Source organism: Clupea harengus, chromosome 13 (assembly GCF_900700415.2).
Source record: "Clupea harengus chromosome 13, Ch_v2.0.2, whole genome shotgun sequence".
Classification (NCBI taxonomy): domain Eukaryota; kingdom Metazoa; phylum Chordata; class Actinopteri; order Clupeiformes; family Clupeidae; genus Clupea; species Clupea harengus.
This window is the reverse complement of record NC_045164.1, coordinates 9151644-9174452: the sequence shown is the minus strand read 5'-3', so window position 1 is coordinate 9174452 and position 22809 is coordinate 9151644. Positions and strand designations below refer to the sequence as shown.

General features: G+C 41.9%; 1 protein-coding gene across 2 annotated transcripts; it reads left to right on the top strand.

Moving 5' to 3' along the window:
- The first annotated feature begins 4471 nt into the window (after positions 1-4471).
- Positions 4472-22809, top strand: rgs17 (regulator of G protein signaling 17). 2 transcript variants are annotated; one of them, XM_012814317.3, is made up of 6 exons: positions 4472-4642; positions 6144-6482; positions 13856-13986; positions 16246-16311; positions 17543-17774; positions 18960-22809. In XM_012814317.3, the coding sequence occupies exons 2-6, from the start codon at positions 6480-6482 to the stop codon at positions 19146-19148; spliced, it is 621 nt and encodes a 206-aa protein (XP_012669771.1). In that variant the 5' UTR covers positions 4472-4642; positions 6144-6479; the 3' UTR covers positions 19149-22809. The 2 variants fall into 2 exon arrangements, with proteins under 2 accessions (XP_012669771.1, XP_031434983.1); XM_031579123.2 differs by lacking the exons at positions 4472-4642; positions 6144-6482 and adding an exon at positions 6573-8412.

Below are 22809 nucleotides of genomic sequence, written 5' to 3'. Positions count from 1 at the left end.
GGCCATGTACATTCCAACCACCTTTATGGAACATGTTGGAGACACACACACAGAAAATACACACTAGGAGTCTCTGCAGAGATACCTATCATTTTTCATTCAAACTCATTGTTACAGTGATAAATGTCAATGCTATGCAGTAAATCAGTACTGCAGTAGATCAGAGATCGCCTCACATTATATAAGGAGTCCCTTTAACCAACTGATAAAACTGGCACCTGAAAACAGCCTTGTGCAAAGATCACTCTGATTTCTTCTTTTCCTGTCTGGACTGAAAGAAACCAACAACAGAAACATAAAACAACTCAAATCATTTTGTAATGATAATGATAATGATAATGATAATGATAATGTTAATGATAATGATAAATGATTGCATGCACTTGTGAAAAATTGTGTTTTTTGTCCTCGTTTCCTTCTGTCAGACCCGTTTGAAAACGTGTTTCCACGGCATTATGTTCCCCAGCTGTACTAATCCTAATTCTCCGCTATTTTTGTGTTTGTGTGGCAGGGTGTGGAGGGGGGAGGACAGCATCCTGTGATTTCTCAGCTGCATCAGCCGTGCCGTATTCACAGTGCGTGGCTGGGAAGGCTTATTGAATGCGGAGCTGATAAAGAGATGATGATTCAGAGGTACAGTGTGTGCTCGACTTTCTCTGCCCCTCTCATATGTGATCTCAAACAAAAAGTGGGGTTGCAATCCACAAGTGGATGCTCTCACTCCCCCCAGCCTCTCTCCATCTCACTCCATATATATATATATATATATATATATATATATATATACATCTCTCACACCCACACAAGCATACACACATTCCACACCTTTGAGGACAATTACTTCAGTGGTAAATTGTGTCAGAGAAGCCCTGCATTGGATGTGTAATGCACTCTATTTGTGCACATTCATACATTCAATCTAAGAACTGTTTTTGGATTCAGTTTATTTAGCCTCTCCCAATAGTTCATGCGTTGTATATTTCACTGTAACAGAAACAGATACAAAATTTTGAGAGACTTTTCCTTTACAGTGTAGCCACACAGACTAGCTATGAGCAGCTTTCAGTTCTTCCAAACAAAAAGGTCACAGTGATGTGGTATCTTAGGATGGTTACAGTAACCGCTTGTGAGAAAGCACACAGAAAGACCTCAACCAACAAGAAAAACGGTGTTAACCTTTTCAATCCAAATTGAAGAAGAACATCGTTGTTTCGTCACCAGTTCGGGAAAATGAAGGTCAGACCTTTCAGCTGTGTAAAAAAAGAAACACTGTTACTGAACCCAGTGTTCATATTCTTTAAATCCTTCCATTGCTATCTGTACTTTTGAGCCTCTATTTGTTACGTTTTGCCCTCCAAAATGGTTGATCCACTGATGCAGGGCAGCATAGGATCCAGGGAATCCAGGGACCAATGCTGTTTTGAGCAGCCAGGCTCACTGTTGCGAAGGTAATCAAGAAAATGCAAGTCTTCAAAATGTAAAAAAAAAGGTTTCTGATCATCTTAATATACTCTGAAAACATGCATCAGGTTGAACCAGGAACAATCTACTATAAATATCCTGAAAACCCTGAAAATGATGGGTGTCTGTTTCATAGTCATACAGCAGAGTCAGTGACTCCGATTATAATGTTTCTGCCGTACTATACTTGCCATTGACTCGTTTATATATATATATTCGTATGTCTCAAAATACCTTTCATACTGTTAGATGACTAAGCTTGTGTCCGCGAGCCATGCTAGTGCTTCACTGTTCAGGGTAGACAGTGCCTGAAGGCCAGGGCACTGGTACTTGGTGCAGTCGTTGATGATGTGATCAGCAGTTTGCTCTGGGGCCCCACAGGGGCAGTCTGGAGCATCACATAGGTTCATCCTGTGCATATTGGCTCGGAAGCGTCCATGTCCTGTTCGGCATCTGTTGAGTCGTACCCAGGAGTTTCTGTTGAGGGTGTGTCTTGCAGGCCTTGTGGACGGTGTTTTGATGTAGCCATGTAGTTTAGTGTTGGCTGAGCCCCACTGTTTGGTCCATTGTGTGATGGTCCAGGATCCAGGTGGCTGACCATTTGCCTCATGCAGCAGACCCCGAAGTCTTGCAGAGATCGGTGCTCTCAGCGGTAGGCGTGGTGGTGGGTCGTTTGAGTTGATATCATGATGGAGTAGGTGGCTGGCTCTGCGTTGAGCTCTCTGTGCAAGGTTTAGGCAGGCTGGATGCCAGTGCTGGAGTAGCAGTTCGGAGTACAGGGAAACTTGCTCCCCACGAGGTTCCGCAGAGACGGTGAATGAGGCAGTTTCTTGCTTCCACCTTGGCTCTGACTTGCTGGAGGTGTTGTTTATAGGTGACGCTTCTATCCAGAGTAACACCCAAGTATTTTGGAGACTTTTCAAATGGGATAATATCTCCTGCACATTTGACTTTTAGTTGGATGTTTTGGTTTCATTCATTTTCAGTCGCCAGTTAATAAAGTATTTGTTCAAATTAGTAAGATCATTTGTTAAGGTGTTAAGGTGTCACTTAGAACTTAAAAGAAGTTCCGGTAGTTAGAAGTGCGATGTCGTCTGCATAGGTGTATTTTTTGCTGGTTGTTGTCGGTAAATCAGAGGTATAGATGTTGAAGCAAATTGGAGCTAGAACAGATCCCTGAGGCACGCCATTCTTTAGCATTTTCTTTTTGGTTTTTTGATGGTCGATGTGCAGTGTGAAGCTTCTGTTTGTCATCATCTGCATGATAAGTTTAACCATGTGTTTGCTTGGTATTGTTTGTAGCAGTTTCAAGGCAAGGCCACGATGCCATATGGTGTCATATGCAGCACTCAGGTCTACAAACACTGCGCCAGCCTTTTCTTTGCGTTGAAACGCAGTTGACTCGTTTGAAGTTGCTGAACAAAAATAGTTGGTCAGGAGGAAGGACAAGGGCGTGAAGAAAACTATTTTAACATTCAAATGTGCACAATGCTTGAAGGTGTTGGGTGAAATCACATTTAAAGACACACAAAGGCATAAAAAACTGTGGACATTCAGACATTGCTTTCAACCTACCCTACCTTTTTGGTTCCTCGTCAAACATTGCTTCTGAGGGAGGACTCTCTGTCTTCAGTTCTTCAAATGCAATTTGAGATGAAATAGACAGAATAAAAAGCATACAGAGCAGCTGCAGTTTCTTGATCAGTGTGTTGGCCTACCTATATGTGCCTGTGCATTCTCACGGGGCTGCTGTGACGGCAACGTGGTTTTAGCGCCTCCTATTGGTCGCTTTTCTTACATATTCCACCGATTCAGTGACATGCAGTAGCAGATCTGTAATATCCATACAGAGTACTGATATTTCAATGCCAACATTATCTTCAGAATATTGTGATACTTTCTGCTTAACTATTTTTCTTAAATCTACTTTTGCAATTAATCAGTTAACGTATTTATCGTATTTATTAAATTACGATGTATTAGTATTTATTATTAAATAAAACGTATTTATTATTTAGTCACATACTACACCTTGTGGTTATTCCCAACTGCCACTCTTCTGTCAATATAAATATTTCTAGAACCACATTGTAACTTGAACAAGACCTATGGCATGGGTATTTACCTGAATGTGAAAAGTGGGGGATTATTCAAATCTGAATTGTTTACTGACGCATATGAACCTCGGTTTTCAGAGAGACTGAGATTAATAATGCAACCACACCCTGCCATGCAAATGCTAAAATACAACTGAGGAAAATGTAATGAGCTGGGGAACAGTATGGGTCTGTAAGGACAGTTTCCAGGTTTTATGCTTTGGTTTAAACTTACTTTGTTATACTTTGATCCAAAGCACCAAATCTCACCTTGGATGGATTAGGGGTTAAAACTATTAAGGCACAATGAGAAAGTGTTTATTTTTCACTCATTAAAGAGGTCTTAGGCCCAAGATTATTCTCCTTCAATTTTAAGGGGCCTTTGTAAAAATCCTTTGGGAATGGCAAAATGTAAAAAATCTAGAGTGTTTAACCAATTGAAAAACGATAGTCTACCTCTTGAACCTCAAGATTCTACAACGTCCTTGTGTTACTTTTGTGGTAAAATGGTTCCAAAGGCTCAGAACCTTTGGGGATAAATAAATGATGGGAGTTATGGCTTACAGGTTCCCTAAGAAAAGTAAGAACTCTTTTTCTGAGAGTTGGATACATAGCTATATACGTTTATACACTCTTATAAAGCATATAAATTAGAATAACCAGTGGAATAGGTTAGAACATGTCTGCACAGCTGTAAAATGACAGAGCATGATCTCTCTCTCTCACACACACACACACACACACACACACACACACACACACACACACACACATATAAACAGGCCCATGAGGTGCTCATAACTGCATGTCTATTTAAAATGTAAAACGTCACAAAATGGAATAGGTTCTCCCAAACTGGCATCCTTTGGACTGTTTCTGCAGCTTTCGGCCGGCGAGCTGACAGTTCTGGCAAGCATGCGCAGTGCGTCTCCACTGGCTCGGTGCTGAAGTTGGGCGGATGGGTGAAAAACACCGCCGATGGACATTTCACGGCAGCATGCAAATATACTGTGTGATACCGAAAATATGAGCGTCAGACACGTTTAATGCCACCACAATAGAAGACTGACACCCAGAATAAAGGGGTAAGAGGATGAATATTCTTTATTGCATTTCAAATGTCCTGCTAGCTTGCTAGCGAGCTAGCCACTGCCCTTTTTCGTCGCGCAGAAAATGGATAAAATTGCACAGAAAAGTGGGGGTTTCGTTTCGACACTTAGTTTAAGTGATGTGGAACATAACTGAAGGAGTGCATTTGGCTACATCTTATTGCGGTCTTTCGTGGAAGTCGTATTCCCTTACCTGCAATGACTTAGTTCAGATGCTTCGAATCTTACAGCTGCAAGAGAGACCAACGCAAAACACCCCAGGCAGCGATGAGAATACGAATAGTATGATGATGACAGTCGTTAGCTACAACTAAAGAGGCCAGTAACATTATTATGATGCTGTAATTACCACCGTCAATGTGATGGTGTTATTTTGCATTGTGTTTCTTTTCGTAGATCCGTGGTTATGCCACGGTTTCATTTATCTAATATTTTTAGAAGGCTACCATTTTCCACGCCAGGTTTGGGGGGAAAAAACGCCCACGGTGAATTCTGCCATCTCTGTCATGTCAATGTGAGCTTTTTATGACCGTGTTTCGATTTACGTTTTCGTGGTATTTTTTTTACGATAATCACAATCGAATGACTGTGTATTCTGGATTCTATAAAGAGCGAAGGCTGTTTCCTTTCTGAGTCAGGATATGCTGGCCACGGAAGGCATTGATTCATTTTCTTCACTCTATAGGCGTCTGCACTTCTCTGAAATATCGAATCTCTCGTTTAAGGTTGCAGTGTTTCTATTGCATGAAAATAATTGGCACGGACTAGTTTAGGCTATAATAACTGATTCAAGGAGGCGATCTCTGTGAAGAAATCACCGGTAGCAGACAAGAACATTCAGCCAGCATTCAGCCCACTGCAGAGTAGCCTACATCCATCTTTTAACATGTGAAACTTTTTCTTCAATTGCATGTAACATGTTTTTACATCTTTCGGGATTTGGTCAAAATAAAGGTTAGTACTGGACGTTGCCAGTTATGCATCAGGTGATTGAGGGTATCATTGCTGATGGTGATTGTGGGGAACTTCCCTGCGCAGCGGAATATAAGTGAAACGAGGTTCCTCTTGCCTTGTCTTTGTCAACGGTGATTTAATTCCAAATCAGCCTGTTATTTGCACGATTGTGTTAATGAAGAATAACGGATGACATTATAAAACTGTCGGTACCTTATTATATGTTGGCATCATCAAATGTGTATTCAAACAAACAAAAAAAATGATAATTTAGGAGATCATGCAATGATATGAATTCAAAGAGAAAAGCACAAATAATGCTTCCACTAAGCTGAATGTAACAAATGCATGTCTTGCAATGTTCTGTGTAGAATCAGAAAAAATCACTATCAGTGGTGACATGTGAGCAGTAAGAAAGGACCAAAATTATGAAATCTCCCTGAAAAGCCAAGGGTCCAAGCCCCTCATCCATGACATTCCACACTCATCCAGTGCCTCACAGATGTGCCCTCTGCTCTTTCAGATGCCCTCTATACAAATCTTCTGCCCTTAATGGTACGGCCGGCCCGGTCCCACTCCTGGTCGAGGTCCTGAGTTTGGCTGACAACGAGGTGGTGGGGGAGCTTCGTGGTGTTTCCACCTTCATCCACCCCTCTCCCTGAATCAAACCCAAACCCCTGACCCCCAGCCCACCCGCCACACTCACCACACCCCCCTCTTCCTCCTGCTAACGCCATCTGACGGTGATGGTGAGAGTGAGTGAACGAGTGGACTCCTCTACACCGTGCCGCAGCTTGTCCTCTCACCTCAACGCCATGATTTTCCAGTCTGATATCACCAAGGACACACGCTAATTTGCATGGTAAGTCAAGTACTACACCCCCCCCCCCCCCCTCCCAGACACGCACGTAGATCACATACACACATACACACACATTGGTTTCTGATGTATGTGAATGCTGTTTGACTGCTCCCCCCTATCAGATATATTGGTGTGTATGTGAGATTTTTTTATTTGTTGCTTCTGGTTTGTAGTTCCTGTGCAGATGAGGTTACGTCATGGCTCATGCCATTGTGTATGATTGTAGCTGTCTGTGCAACAGCTGTTGAAATGCAGCACATCTGTTTGCATCATTTTGGACAAAAAACCAACATGCAGTAAGATCATTTCCTAGCTATGCACACTGTTTGACGACTATGAGTAACGCTTTTATTCAGAGGTCGGGCTTAACCCTACTGTTGCGGTGGAGATGTGATGACACCGAAAGTGTTACATTTTGCCTTTAGGCCTACAGTGTAACCAGGTCCCCACACACACCCCAGCCTTGCTTGTCCAACAGTCATTGGGCCGCCAGAGTAACATCCCCCTCAGAGCTGCTCTTTGTGAATGATGGTAAAAGGAGGTCCGTGCTGTGCAGCCAACCGTGACTAGTGCTATGCATCACTTGCTGTTGCTCTGGAATGTGTACGATGAAGTGCACAGAGAGAGGAGGGAGAGGGAGAGAGAAAGATAGAGACAGATACAGAGAAAATATCCCCTACTTACTAAGCCTGGCCCCCTTCTGCCTTAGTAGGTGCCCATATGAGTTGGCGTCACCACAAAATTGTTACACAAAGTCGAAGGGACTTGCCTCTGCTATTTGACAGACAACACAGCAAGCTTGTAGGATTTGCCCAATGATTGCTGAATTTAAACACATGCAAATCCTTAATGGTTCAACATATACAGTTACAATATATAGTTCCTCAGATAACAATATAGGTTTACGTATAGTCATGTAACCCTCGCTAAAACATAACACACACACCCATGCACATACACACACACACAGACATTCAAACACACACATGTTCAGTATCTCCAAGTCATTATGTGTTCTGAGGTTTCAAGCAGATTTTCTGACATTCACTGTTTCGTCATCCATTGTAAGCAGCTACACTATTGTTATACACTCAAACAAAACAAACCCAAGTATCTTTGATGACTGAATACTGAGTGAATTCTGATATCTGTTACTGTGTGTTCTAGACCCTTAGTGTGAAACACTGTACATGACTTTACTGTGTAAATACAGTAAGAGAGTGAAAAAGTAGTGTTAGTGCCCGTGGGTTCGTGCATCAGTTAATTCAAAGCAGCCACTGCTGCACCAGCGTGTCTGAACATTTCGTCTCAGGAGATGGCAAGGGTAGAAATGGGGCAGGAATGTAATTGAATGTTTTAGTTGAGGGTACTTACCTTTAACACGATATGTTAAATACACATAAAAATGGATCCAAATCTTTTTAGAAGTATCATGGTTTTGTACAGCTTGGCTAATATAATGATTGTCTAACAAATACTGTAGATTGACCTCACTGTAGATATCATACGTCAGTGCCTTTTTTTTGGAGATTCACCACCACCTCATGACGTCATCGTCTGCTATGCCTGGGTTGTGTTTGCAAAATAGCATTGGAAAAATACTCTTCATTTATTACTGGTTCCTACGAATATAATGAGAGTCCTATTTGCATACCTGTGCTGCTGTCTGAAAGTCTAGCAAGTAAGAACAATGGTGTTCCTCACCAGGTTTTGCATCAGCCTGCATGTTTTTCCACTGGCTATGCCTTATTAACTGGTGGCCACTGACGTTTTTGCATATTTGCACAGGCTCCCCAGTTACAGTGTCACACAGGGACATCAGAAGTGTATGGCGAACTGTCAGTTCAGGAATGCCCACGGTGTCTCGATGGCCGTAGTTTTGAGTAAGAGGAGAAGTATAATGGTGGACAACAGAGCAATGCATGTCCAGGTATGATTGATTTTCATCTGTTTGATTGAAGAGACAACAGGACCTCTTGAGGAATGGGTGAAGCAGGTTCTGGTGTCATTTTGGTTTTGGTGTTGTGTGATTGGGTACATCATCTACGGGGAGGACATGGAATTCATCTAAAATTGTAGGCTTAAACACAAAGACAGAAGTAACATTGTGAATTAAGCTATTTGATTGATTTTAACATATAGGCCATTTAGTTTTTTGTAATTTAAATTGAGAATTATTTAGTCTTTTGCCTACATGATCTTTTAGCCTATAACCTAGTTAGCCTTACTGCCTAATTTTTACATTAATTTCCAAATGTTGGTCACACTACACATGCATCTTTCTGTGACTGTTTCTTTTCTTTGTTTCTTGACCTTTATTGTTCTAAAGTGTAGTTTGCGTTTCTGTGTGTGTGTGTGTGTGTGTGTGTGTGTGGGTGGCAGGGTGGGTACAGAGAGAGATAGAGAGAGAAAGAGACACTGGCCTAAGTCAGTTGCTTGATGTGCTTTATAAATAAGCATGACACTGGACATGACTATGACTTTACCAGATGATAGCATGGCAATAAAACGTGTTGAATTCATCTTACTTTATCCTACTAATTTCCAGCTGCTTTGATTGATATTCTTCTCGTGGATATCATTTATATTTGTCTTGAATGGCGATTATTAAGTTCTTCTTACGAGAGACAGTCAAACAAGGCAAAAGGTTTACCAACAACTCAACCCTAAACAGATTAGAATCTTACCCTGGGATGTAAAGATAGTGGCCAAGGAAAACTCCCAGGCCAACAGAGATGCCTTGACCAGTGCTTGTCTCTGGGGAAGACCCTCCTCTCTGGGAAGAAAAGTCTGAATCTCAGGACTGTACCTAGGCCCTCTATGTATAATTATAGATATTTGACAAACATTTAGCTCAAGATTGAGCTGTGCTTGAGTTCCCAGGGGATGGAAGCCATGCCTGTGTATTTGCTGAGTAACTGGAGAACCATGGGTACTGGGCATGGATGCTGTAATGAGACTTACTTTTGTTTTACTTTCTAGATGCTTCTTTAAAAATGACTTGCACGGGGAGCATATAGCATACATTTTACACAAACCAATGACCTTAACACTACCAAGACCCTGTTACGTTATTTTAGCTACACTGAACACTGAGTGCATCCTCTCCTTTGGAATTGGTACTCACACAGTGGCTGTATTGCGCTCTCCTGAGTTTGACCTTTTGAATCCCTTGATTCTAGGGTAGTTCTTTTGCTGCTGGTGGCAGGTCTTCAAGGGGAAAGGTAGCAGTGAATGAGATTCCAGCATATCTCAAAGGGCTTGTGGTGTGGAACGTTGTACTGGTGCTCAGTTTGACAGTCTTCCTAAAATGCTGCTCACCTCTGTGTTGAAAGGTGATCACATCCTCCTAGCCATCCGTTCACACAGTGTCCTTTCAGTTTGCGAGGGTTGTTTTGCCAATGCCCAACAACACGCAGTACGTGATCACACGCTTCTCCTGCATTGCATATGTTAGACATATCTTGTCACTCCCTTTAAACTTGTTGAATTTGCCTCCCTCTCAAAATGTAGTTTTAGAGTGTAGATACTTTTAGTTACTTACGGGAGTAACCTGATTGTCCCTGCTCAAAATGAGACAATGCTAGTGGTTTGTTCCCGTGATTGTAAAGACACTGACCATTACAGTGTCATACTATCAGTAGGCGGTGATAGTGTCAGTAGACTAGAGGGGGTGAGAGTAAGAGCAAAACATGCACGTCTATCTTCAGTGTGGAACTCGACGCATTCAACTCACAGGGAACAATACTCTGGCTTCGCTGCTTGTGTGTTTGTTTTAACTGTTGCTGTTTTTCGAAATGTGATATTTGAGATGTATCACAAATCCTTCAAAAGTCTTCACATGTATAGGCATGTCTCAGTGAGGCTGTGTTATCAGACTATTCTGGTGCACAACCTGTTCTGTGTTAGACACTTTTGTCTTCAGCTTCCTGTTTTTCTTTTCTTTTTCCAATTCCTATTTCATTTTCATTTCTGTCCTGTTTTTACTGCCTATTTATGCGGTTCATTCAGGTTTGTGTTGAAAAGTATACACCGTTCATGTCATTTAATGAAGGCAGTGTTTAGCCAACTATCCGATAATAAAAGTGGGACAGATTGGTTTCAAACTAAGATGAAGTTGAATCTGTACTCCTCATACACCTCATGAATCATGTCATTAAGTTGAGCCAGACGTCACTTCATTTAACGTGGGTAAGTTTTAAGAAGCAGTTATGACCAGAACTGCATAGTCATGGAGTGTTTTATCGTGTGTTGTAACATACTGTATATCAAAACAGGAAAGAAATTATGAACCTCATGAACTAATATTAATCTACAATATGTTCAACTAAAGAACAATGTGGCAGTTTGGCAGACTGAAATATAACAATCAAGTGTTGCAATGTCAGCCATGTTTGTTAGCAGTTCAAGTAAAACAGGTTGTAGACTTCTTTGTATTATAGGTATGTGAAATGGTCTTTTTCCCACCAAGTTCCCTGTTTTCACAAACTCAGAGAAAAAAGCCAAAGGCATGATTGATTGGCTCTGTAATGTTGTTACTTATTTCCCCTACTGCAACAGTGCTTCAGTCTCTGGTGACGTTCCATAACACAGATTTCATTATCACTGAGACAGCACCTGTCAGCTCAGGATAAACCCCTTCAACTATGCGTCATAGCAAACTCCCACCATTTCTTAAAATCCATTTTGTTTTGGACAGAAATGACAAATCCAAATGGTCAACTGAGAACGGCCCTCAAAGGGAAGTGGCTGAGCTGAATGAGAGAGAGAGAGTGAGAGAGAGAGAGTGAGATGGAGGCAGAGAGGAAGAGACAGAGGGAGAAAGAGAGAGAGAGAGAGAGAGAGAGAGAGAGAGAGAGGGACAGAGAGAGAGTGAGAGGTGGAAATAACAGTGTCCTGTCTTAAACAGGACACATACACACACACACTTCTCCGCCATTTGGTCCCCTCGCACTTAGTCTGACACTCCTCATGTAGTCTGGAATGTGTCATCCCTGCCGCACGCCTCACTGTCTGTTCCCAGGCAGCAGGAGGCGTCGAGACAGAAACGCCAGCTCTGAGCCAGACCCGGCCCAGACCCGGGCCTGAGTCAGCCGTGGTCAGGTTCTGTCTGCTTTGGGAGGAAGTCATGTCTCTTATGCTGTCAGGAGTTACCAAAGGGATAGATACACTCAGTTACTGCTGCAACACTAGACGCATTTCACATTCAGCCATGTAGGCTTATGTCTGCTTTATGTTAACTATATCATACAGTCTATTACATGAGGTATTTCATTTGTAATGCAGAATATTTTATTTTATGTGTACTTGAAGTTTTTCTGTTTTGTTTTCAGTGGAATTGTATACAGTCCTAGGTGCTATTTATAGTGTATACTAAAGACAGTTTTGCAAAAAAAAAACTGATAAAAAGTGGCATAAAAAGTGCCGACTAGATGCTATACTGATAGTGACAGAAATACCATGTACAGTAGAGGCTTGGCAACCCAGGGAAAACGTGTTTGTTACTTCTTTTTTTTTTTTTTAGTACTTGGCATTGAGGTAGGGCTGGGCAATATATTGGTATATAAGGTACACCGATATATATATTTTTTTTAATATTAAGATTTATTTTTGGGCTTTTTATGCCTTTATTTGGATAGGACAGTTGAGATTATGACAGGAAGCGAGGTGGAGAAGAGGTGGGGAGAGGATTGGGAAATGACATCAGGCCAGACTTGAACCTGTGTCCCCTCGGGCAATGTAGCCCGTAAGTGGGGGGGCTTTATCGGCTTGCGCCACCGTGCCCCCCCACACCGATATATTTTTTAAACGATATAGGATGAGACAATACCATTGATACCAATATAGTTTGATGTTGCGTTACATAACCTGTTTCTTGTAAAGCTCCCAGTGTTTGCTCCTCTCATCTTCTCTCACCTCTCATCTTCTCTCCCTTGTCAATAAAGTGAGTTGACACTAAATATATGTATCTATAGAACTATTTTGAGAAGTGTTCACACTTTTACATGTTATCTCCGCCAGTCACCAATATGAGAAGGTAGAGTTTTGGTGTTAACATGTTTAGCTATATAATGTGTTCAGCCACTACTGTGAACCCATTCGCTTACAATTTGTATTTTATGATACAGTTTACCTCTGTATTTCCCACCGCAAAACAGCTCAGAATGTAGCTGTCTCATTATGTCAACTATCACCATTGGAAGCGGCCACAGTTATCCACTCAAAAACTCAATCGCTATCTACCTACTTAAAAAAATAGAAAATACCGATATACAGTATATCGTATGTGGATATTGAGCATAAAATATACAAATATTGGGATTTTGGTCCATATCGCCCAGCCCTACATTGAGGCAAGGATGCCCTTAGAGCTCCATTTCCAATGCCTCCATTTTGAATAAGCATATACTCTGTGCTTTGTACTCGCTATGTATGGGGAGGGGTGGGTGGTATTTTGGTATTATAGCTGTCTACGGTACTGGGATATTTTGTAGGAGAATTTAATAAAGCATACAAATTTTCCATACATTCGGCTGTCAGACAATTCCAGTTACTGGTAGTCTGCTTAAATAATTTGCCTACAGTTACCAAATTAAATAGCTATGTAACCAGAAATCGTAGAAATCGTCTTAATTATCTGATTAGTTAAGAACAATTCCCGGATTTGAAATGGAACCGACTGTAATATATTTTTGGAGGAAATTTGGTGGAAATGGAAACAATGGAAAGCTTGACAGAATGCCTAGCCTTAATGACTATTGAAGTTGTAGTTTCCTGTTTTTTGTTATTTCAGTCATACAGATGGGAAATTGTGCTAGTAATTGGGGGCCATGTCAATTGTGTTATTGTAAATATTAATTTAGAGAAACTCCTCAAACTATGTTTCATGTTCATAATATGAATGGAAAAAAATTGTTTTCTTCATCTTCTAACTTCTAACTTTTTTTTTGGTCTATATCGCCCACCCCAGTGTAGGAGTCTCTCTCTCTCTCTTCCTCCTTCTTCCTCTCTACAGGGTTAATTTGTGAGGGCAAATGTATCTGGTAATGTTGCAGAATGTCATTAGTTTGAATAACCTGTGTCCTTTCAGCTGTCAGGAGGGGCGTTCCTAGGGCGACTCCACTGACTTGATTGCTTAACAGGAAATTATTTAATTGTAGCGTTTTTTAAATGACTCGAAGCTTGTGCTTGGAACCTTATTCCCTCCTATTAGTTTTCTTCCCAGTTAGAATTGTAGAGGGGCAGTACTTAAGTGGAACGCTTTCATCTTCAGATGTTTTGTACAGATCCCCTACATTTCTGATTTTTTAATCTCTCGCATTCTCTCTCTTTCTCTCCTCATCTGGCTCCCTCCATCCTCCTCTCAACCACAGCCGCAAAGTGGAAGTGGAAGTGAGATGAGAAAACGGCAGCAGCCACACATTGAAGGACCCCCCCAGGCTCCCGGCCCCCCCAGGCCCAACACCTGCTGCTTGTGCTGGTGCGGTTGCTGCAAATGCCTCTGGTAAGCCCCCCCCCCCACCACTACCACTACCACCACCACACTCTCAAGCACTGCGCTTTCAAGACTGTAACTGTACAGTATATTATGGGATATATACAATATGCTATAAAAGCTTAAATGTTAAATATGACATTCACACAAGAAAATACCACATAGGGATCGATGAAACATACATTTACAGAGGAAGACATCACCATAAGACTGAAAGACTGAAGACTGAAGAAACGAGGTGATTGAAACACCTTCAAAGCGTAAAAATATAAGCATAAAAATGACAGTAGACATGAAAGAAAAAGGGAATGTTTGTTTTGAGCACAACATGTTCTGAGGGACGTGGCCTGATACATCTAAGGTGGCAGCGGCGTGTGAAACCTGCATGGTGTACCTGGTTGAAGCGGCCAAGGGTTTGTCTGTTGAGGCTGCTGAGATGGAGGGAGGTTTGTTTGTGCCCACTGAAGTGAATGGGGCTAATTTGTCTGACATTGTAGTCTTTCTCTGAGGCATCCTTCCTGGAATACTTCCCCTGCAACTTTCCTAGTAGCACCCTGGAGCTCTCAGCAGATGAACCCTTCTTGAGGGAGAATAGGCGGATTGATTCTGAGAACGGAAGGGTAGCGTCCTGCCCTCAGGCACATATTACGCCCAGTCTTCCATCTCCTCCTTTCATTGCATGGAAAGACAGCTTGTTATTGATGATCGAATCATCAAGATGCCTGTGTAAAAGAGCCAAAGTGCAAGAAACTCTTTTATCTACCCGTTGAATCTATATTTGCTATCTGCGTATGTGTGTGTCTATATCGCTTACTGTATATGTGTACGCATGAGTACGTTAACATTTGCATCCATGTGTGTAACTGTAAATGCAAAAATGTAATAAAGTGTGTCAATGTGTGTCAATGTGTGTCAATAAACATACTGGATCTATGAGCCATTTTGATGTGCTACTCCATTCTCTTCAGTGCCAAAGATGTCAAACTCTGCATCCCCTGAACTGAAAATTCCCATGTCCAGGTTTCACAGCAGGGCAGACCAAACAAGGCAAGACTGAGGGTGCCCTTGCAGAGATCAGCACGAACTATTAATAGTAGTTTTATAAATATAAATACTGTATGAAATAAAGAAAACATTGAGGGAGCAGGACAAGCCACTGTTTGTGAGGCCCTGCTTACATGAGCAGAACACCCCCTTTAAACCCCCCCCCCCCCCCCCCCCCCCCTCCATCGCTTCTTTGTGGTGCCATTATCTTGTCTGTGAACAGCTATTTCCATCTCGGCATCACATGCCAAACAGCTGTGTCGACCACGGTATATATTTAGCATCTTTCCTTGCATGTGAAAGCCCTGTGGCTAGTGCACCCAATTATGTTGGCACAATGAAGACTTTGATTGAGAGACAGTGGGGGAAGCTAAAACATCACCCGTACATGGCAGAAAATAGATGCCCGGGATTGTTTCGGGACTTTCAAGAGGGTGGGTGGAAGAGGGGAGGGGGGTCTTAAATGCTTCAATAAAGTGCGATTTGCAAAGTCTTTTTTTTTTGTTGTTGTTGTCTTTGTCTTTGTGATTGCCTGTTTTCACATTTGTGCTGTTGCTCTCTTTAGAACTGTTGATTGTGCTCCTGGTGTATTTTGTTTTCCTCATGGTTGCCATGCTGACAGTTGACAGGTCACACAAAACTCAATAGCAGTTTTTACTCTTCTCAGGATAGTAGAGCACTATAGATTCTTTGATACGTAGCCATTGACCTGTACATGTGTTGATGTGCATAGCTTTCAAGTCTCAAATTGCTAGAGAGTTTATGGCTTCCCCTTTGTAATCAAATGTTGTCTGTATACTTGTAGATGTATTAGACTGTGTTGCAGAGATTCTTACCTTCAAGATGAGGGCTGTCTTAAAACATGTGAGAATCGTGAACGAGACAGTTCTGTTTCTGATTCTTCAGAGAAATCTGACTTACTGGAATCTCATTGTTGCCCAATGGCCTATTATTGTGGAGACATGGGGGTGCAATATGGGCTAACATGTACAGAGTTGACCAGTGGTTAGACAATAGCACTCCTTGATATTAGCCTCCTTGCTAGCTGATCTGCCTCCCTTGTTCTAAGGTGGGGGTCAATCCCGATGTGGTCTTGTGTTTCTCACAACATACATTACAGACACAGGAAGCAGGAAGCAGGAAGGAACATCTAGAAGAGTAGTCAGGAGGTCTTAGATGAGGAGGTCTGTATGCATAATTCCAAGTCACTTCTCTGTTCTGCAGGAATGACGACAGAGTGGAACGCCCTGAAAGGCCAAAAATGGACAGCATAGAAGAAACAGAAGAGCAGTAAGTCGCCAGACTTTTCTCTTTACACTTGGCAGTCTCAAAGTGGGAAGCTAAGTTAAGGCTTTTTTCATCATATAAATCTTCAAGTCTGTTTAAAGAAAAATGTCTCATTTCGCAATCACTAACATAACATTTTCAGTTGATTCAGTTAACACATCCTCTGGTGATTTTCACTTGTATGCCACATATATAACATGACACCTTGGATGGGAATCTAACACTGGTATGTGTCATAACAATTATGCAAAGGAGTGTGAGATTAATTTGGTGTGATTTTGTTTTGTAATTAGCATCTCTGTACGGTTAAAGCTGCAGTAGCTAGGAAGCAGCACTGCTCTCCCTCTTTGCTACACGGCTCCACTACTGGCTGACTTTCCCTCCCTCAAATGCATGTTTATGTCAATCTGATTGGCTTGTAGCAAATGACATTAAGTGCACACAGAGATAACAGGGATAACAGTCCTTCAGTGTCTCTGTCTGTGAATCAGCCCCTATTTGGCTTGTCATTCCTGCGTCACGTGCTGCTGATGGGAAGGGAAGGGAAGGGAAGGGAAGGGAAGAAGTGTGTTGTGGACCCTCTTATCTACTGCAGCTTTAAATTATGGCCCACCATGGTGGGTGTGTGTGTGTGACTGTGTGTCTGTGTGTGTACGTATATGTAGGTGTGTGTGTGTGTGTGTATTTGTGTGTGTGCGTATGTGTGTCTGTGTGACTGTGTGTGAACATATAGGTAGGTGTGTATGTGTGTGTGTGTGTGTGTGTGTGGGGGGGGGGGGCATGTGTAAGTGTAGTGTGTGTGTGAGTGTGCATGCACTCTAACTCCCTGTATTAGCCAATTAGAGCATGATTTTTTTTTCCTCACCTCTTCCACACTTTTAGTTGTTTGTTTCAAACAGCTGTTCCCTCAGAGGATTTCTCAGGTCACAACACACGGCAATGCCATTTCTTTCTCTCTAGGGGCCCTCTGTCTCTCAGTCTACTAACACCACACTTGCACTCACTTCATAGACACTTATTGCATGGGTTCTGGCTTGCTTTTAAGGACCTCTGACTGTGTGGTGATCAATCTGATTTAGACACATGCCCAGTCAATCATTGCGGGTATTATGGCCTGAGGGGCTACCTCAGACAAGTGCCGTCTATCTTGATGTTGTTTTTCGTGCTTCTCCCTACTCCCTCTCCCTACTCCGACTCCGACTCCCACCCCACACTCCCACTTCCTTTCTGCCAGGCCTCCCACACTGGAGGAGGTGGTCTCCTGGGCACGCAGCTTCGAGCAGGTGATGCGTTCCGTGGAAGGCCGGAACATTTTCCAGGAATTCCTGCGCTCGGAGTACAGCGAGGAGAACCTGCTGTTCTGGATCGCCTGTGAAGAGCTGAAGAAGGAGACCGACCCCACGGCCATCGACGAGAAAGCCAGGATCATCTATGAGGACTACGTCTCCATTCTTTCGCCAAAAGAGGTAGCGCATCGTCTTTTGTATTCCCATACTCTCAAACTTAAAACACATGTTGCCGTGTGTGCAGAGGTCAGATAGGCGAGGAGTTTTGCCTTGAAGGGTGAGCTACTCTATTGTGTTTCTGTATATGCGATTTTAAGTGATCATCGCCTATTATGTAATTCATTTCTTAGGATAGGGTCCTGATAAGGTAAGGGTGTTTTTTGATACAGTAAAGGCTGTTAAGTCATATGTTTAAACATTAACATGAAGCATGGCCTGAAGAGTGTCTCGAAATGAACAGGCCAGTCGTTTGTGCGTAATCCTTTTTACAGACAGACAGACAAACAAACAAACCACACTGAACACATAACCTTCTTGGCAAGTAGGCAACTATAATACAGAAACTCCGCCCACCCCTAACCACAAACAGCCCTCCAATGTCCCTCACATTAATTACAGAAAGGGGTTTCTGTTCTACCCCACAATCAAGTGCATTAGAACTTACTCATTGCTGGTTAATGTCTTTGCATGTGTCGTCACTCCATCTAATCAATAGACTGAGGGCTTTACTGGGCCAATACTTTCTGCAATTGTCCGAATGTTCGAATTATTCTCTCATGTTCATTTTCAAGAGCATGGAATTGAATATACGTGAACGCAAACATTTTTGCTAGCTGGCAGAGTATTTTACTTTTATTTTACAAATAGTCGGATACAACCATATTCAGCGGATTATAGATACATGATATAACACACAACCCATACCAAGCCAAATATATTCAGTAAATACGGTCATAGTTAAATTGTATAGTATTTTCTGACACACACAATCTATACAGGAAAATATGAGGGGAAAGTGTCATAAAAAAGTACATTACTCACACACCTATTAAATTCTTGGACCAAATAGATGGTCCAGATAAGGTCAGTCAGTACTTCATCTCTCACTTGTAAGCGTTAGTATTTATGAAACATGGATGTTAAGATGTTATGAGAATGTTCAAATTTGCCTTGAAATGTTGCTGGAAATCCTTAGTGAGGGAACCACAACAGGAAGTCACATCTAAAGTTTGTCACTCTGGATGTGTCTGTTAGGTGTAATTGATAATAATTCCCTCACGTGCACATGCTTCATAAAACCCAGCAGAGTTGACTTTTGGCTGAAGACCTCCACACCTTGAGGCAGGATTTCCTTTCCCGTTGCAGGTGAGCCTGGACTCTCGAGTGAGGGAGGGCATCAACCTGAGCCTGTCCGAGCCCAGCCAGCTGATGTACGAGGAGGCCCAGCTGCAGATCTACACTCTGATGCACCGGGACTCCTTCCCTCGCTTCCTCAACTCCACCTTTTACCGGGACCTTCTCGAGAACAGGAGAGCCTCCTGCCTTGACACCTAAAAGGCCCCTCCCTCCCCCCCTCCCTCGCCACAGAGCGCAGCCCGTCACCGTAACTTTTTACGAATACGACACAAACAAAAAACAAAAACGAACCCACGCAAAACACAAGGTGCCACAACGGGGGAAAAGGTGTGTGACGTTTTTAAGCTAAGCAATCTTTTGTGCGACTCACTAGCGCTCAGTTCCTGCTCAAGTGCCCAGCGGAGCTCCTCAGGCAACTGTGACGTTGAGGGACGAGATGAAACAAACGATAAACGACAGACACTCTTGCTTCCTGTACTGTACTTTCTGAAGGAACCTTGCTCTTCATTCCTCGTTCACTAATCTCTTTCTCTTTCTCTGCCTGTCTCTCTCTTTCTCTTTTCTTTCCTGCCTGGCACTATCTGTCTCCCTCTCCGTCTTTTGCTTCTGCCATCCTCTCGTTCTGTCGTTCCCTTCTTCATTTCTCTTCCTTCTAACACCCTCATGATGTCTCATAATTTAAGGCAGATTTTAATGTCAGTGCCCATTTTCGGTAGGAATGTGGAGCTTGACCACACAGATCAAGAAAAAAAAAAGCACCCTTTTTGCATGAAACAAACAAAAAAAAGTATTCTAACTTGACGTTTAAGGGGTGGACTTTTTTTGGAGAGGACCTTTTCATTTGTTGTCATGGTGACAGGCCCTGCCAAGCTCTTGAGGTACATGGTGGGAACTTAGATTTTATTGCCAACTGTCATTTTTGAAAGGATATAGGACAGAGTAGAAACCATCGTGACTGCGTCACTTTTCCGTCTCTGGCAGAGTTATGTTAAGTTAGGGAGAGAAAGAAAACAGCAAACAAAAAAAAACAACAGCAAGGGCTAGAATTGAGGCCGGGCAGCTAAACCGAATCACCGATGTTATTAACCACTGCAAAAATCACATTGCCTATTTTTTTAAATGGGCAGAAGAAATAGCTGCTGAAGTTGGTACCAAACTTGAGTTTGTTACGCACATCCATCCTGTCCTTCCCAGATGGTTGTAAAGAAAGATGGTATGAAAGAGAGAAAGAGAGAGAGAGAGAGAGAGAGAGTTAGAGGTACATAGGTGCTGGTAGTGAGGTGTCATTCTAGCTAGAGCAAATAAGGGGAGCCTTTTTAACATTGAAAATAAATTCCCCCATCTATTTGTCAGACTACTTGAGCATTAGAGAATTGTTTCTAGCAGATAAACAATGGTTTATTTTTTCATGTGCATACTGTATGTGTGTTTTAGCATATCATTTAAAGAGGAGTGATCCTGATGCCTTGTTTTAGGAGGTAGCTGTACAGTACTTATTTGCTTTAGCACTGCAAAGCTGTCTGCATACAGTGGGTATTGCATTGATGAGAACGTGAACTCTATTCTTTAAAGAATATGTTTCGTTTGTTTATTGAGAGAGAGAAACAAATCAAAAATCAAACCATAAAGTGGAATCAGATAATGTTTTGGGTTTTAAGTTCAGGATTGTTTTGACAGTGAAGGTTTTCTCCAGGCTGTTGCATTGCAGATGTGTTGTCACAAGACACTAGGGACAGCAGTCTTAAGCTTTTGAAACTCAGAAATGAAAAGATACAATGCTGTAATAGAAAGAGAGAGGGAGAATGCAGCTGTTTATTCTTTCTCCAGATGTTGCCAATATTATCCTCCACATTTAGTGTGATGTGGAGACTGTATTACCCCCCACGGAATCTACCAAGCAAATGGAAGTAACGTCTCCGTCACTATTTTCTTGTGAGTGCAGTCTAGGTTAGGGCTACTCAGACCTACTCCACTCTGCCTGGGTTTTCTGTGGTTCTCAGTTTGACTGTGTAATGCATTCAACCATGAATTGTGAATTGATATTGATTGCTGAGACTTTGGTCACACCTGACATACAGGTAAAGGGAGTGTGCAAATGTGACAGTCCTCACACCTCGAGGGCTGGGATCTGATTAACGGGTTTAAAGGTGCGATGCTATCTGGTTTTTAATCAAGTTGTCCATTTCGCAAACCAAGTTCATGAGTGCTCTTTTTTGAAGAAGATGAATCCTTTTTTTTCTCCTGAGTGCAATGTCGCAGAACCTCGTCTTTTGGCTTGTTCGAATTGAATTGGTGCAATCAGACGACTTCAGCATGCACCAGTCCTTCTTGAGGACAAGGAAAGGCCAACCAACTCACTTACCTTAAAAGATTCATGTGCCAAGAGCAAGTTGCCAGTGAGCCAGTGAATTGTAATCATGTTTTTTAAATAGCTTTGATGGTTACTTAAGTGCAACTGGATTCTATTATAGATTTCATGCTTTTAAAATGAATCTATAAAATGTACTGTAGCTTTTCGCATTATATTGTCATTCATTATGTAGTACAGACTCTGGCCCATGGGCATTGGTCGCGTAATGCACATAAATGGAAATGCATGCGTCATATTCGTAAACCTTTACAACATATGTAGCTCTTTCTGCAGCAGTTAACAGTAACAAACGATTTGCTGGAGACAAAAAAAATGATACATAGATTTTGTCAATCTGTTGGTTTTTAGGTTCTTAAATGTAGACGAGACAGCTTCATGGTGTCATTGAGCAATGCGGTCACCTGATGGGCAATCATTCTGGAGTGGCAGGTGAAGCCTGTTACTTTTGAGCCATGTGTTAATTGCAGAGGAGCCTTCTTTTGCCGGAATGTTCCGTCGCAATTTTCTCGAAGGTGTGGGTCAAGGGGTAGATGTGCTGTCTGTTTCTCCGGGTGCATGAGCATTTCCTGTTTCTCTGCCAGACCTGGGAAGCATTAACCATTTAACTTTCGCTTCTGGTGGAGAGATTGTCCTTCTTTTCTTTTCACAAGACCCCGTTTTTAAGACAAATGCTTAATGGGGCAACGTCAAAGTCACACCACATCTTCTTGTTTTCTGGATCACTGATTGATTTGATTTGATCTTGTTTTATTCTTATTTTTAGATGTTCTGTCCTGAGAGTGAAGCTCCACAATGGTTAGGCAGGGTGCCCTGCCCCCCCCCCCCCCCACACACACACCTCCTCCCCAAACCAACCAAGAGTAAGACCTTGAACTGAAATATCATATCCTGCATGACCAGAGGAGCATTGGCCTTATCTGAGTTGTTTCTCTCTTTGAAGAGTCTCATTAGGTTTCACTACCTCTCTCATGTTCATTAACTTATTTCACATCCAGTGGTCGATGTACAATTTTTATTCTATTTTGAACTACTTGAAGCCTAACACTGTAATTAAAATGTGCACAGAAGAAATATATTATGTACTGAGGGTCAATGAAGAGTAGCTGATTTTTTTTCATTGTTGTTGTTGATATTGTTGTTTTTGTTTCTGTTTCGTTTGTCAATTGTATATTCAGCTGAAATACATTTTTAGACAAATAATTCAGGAAATACACTGTTAAAGGGCTAATCTCATTTTGCCTATGCAAATATGTCAACAGTTGAAAAGGATTGAATAGTGTATTGTGTGAGACCTTTTCAACAATATTTGGATGGAACAAGGTTTACATTGCCCTTTGCTGATATTCTTCAATCTTGTTCAGCAAACAACTTTTTTTTTTTCTTATTATGTTTCTATATACATATAACAAATAATATATATAAAAGAGAAAATAGTATATGCCTTCGTGATGAAAAAAATAAGATTTAAATAAATATGTGTTGTCTGAA

Excerpts from the sequence above, each read along its gene's own strand:
- rgs17 (XM_031579123.2), top strand. The coding sequence starts at position 8,311 with ATGGCGAACTGTCAGTTCAGGAATGCCCACGGTGTCTCGATGGCCGTA. Across the intron at positions 8,413-13,855 it reads ACAGAGCAATGCATGTCCAG|CCGCAAAGTGGAAGTGGAAG; the intron begins GTATGATTGATT and ends TCTCAACCACAG. Across the intron at positions 17,775-18,959 it reads CCATTCTTTCGCCAAAAGAG|GTGAGCCTGGACTCTCGAGT; the intron begins GTAGCGCATCGT and ends TTCCCGTTGCAG.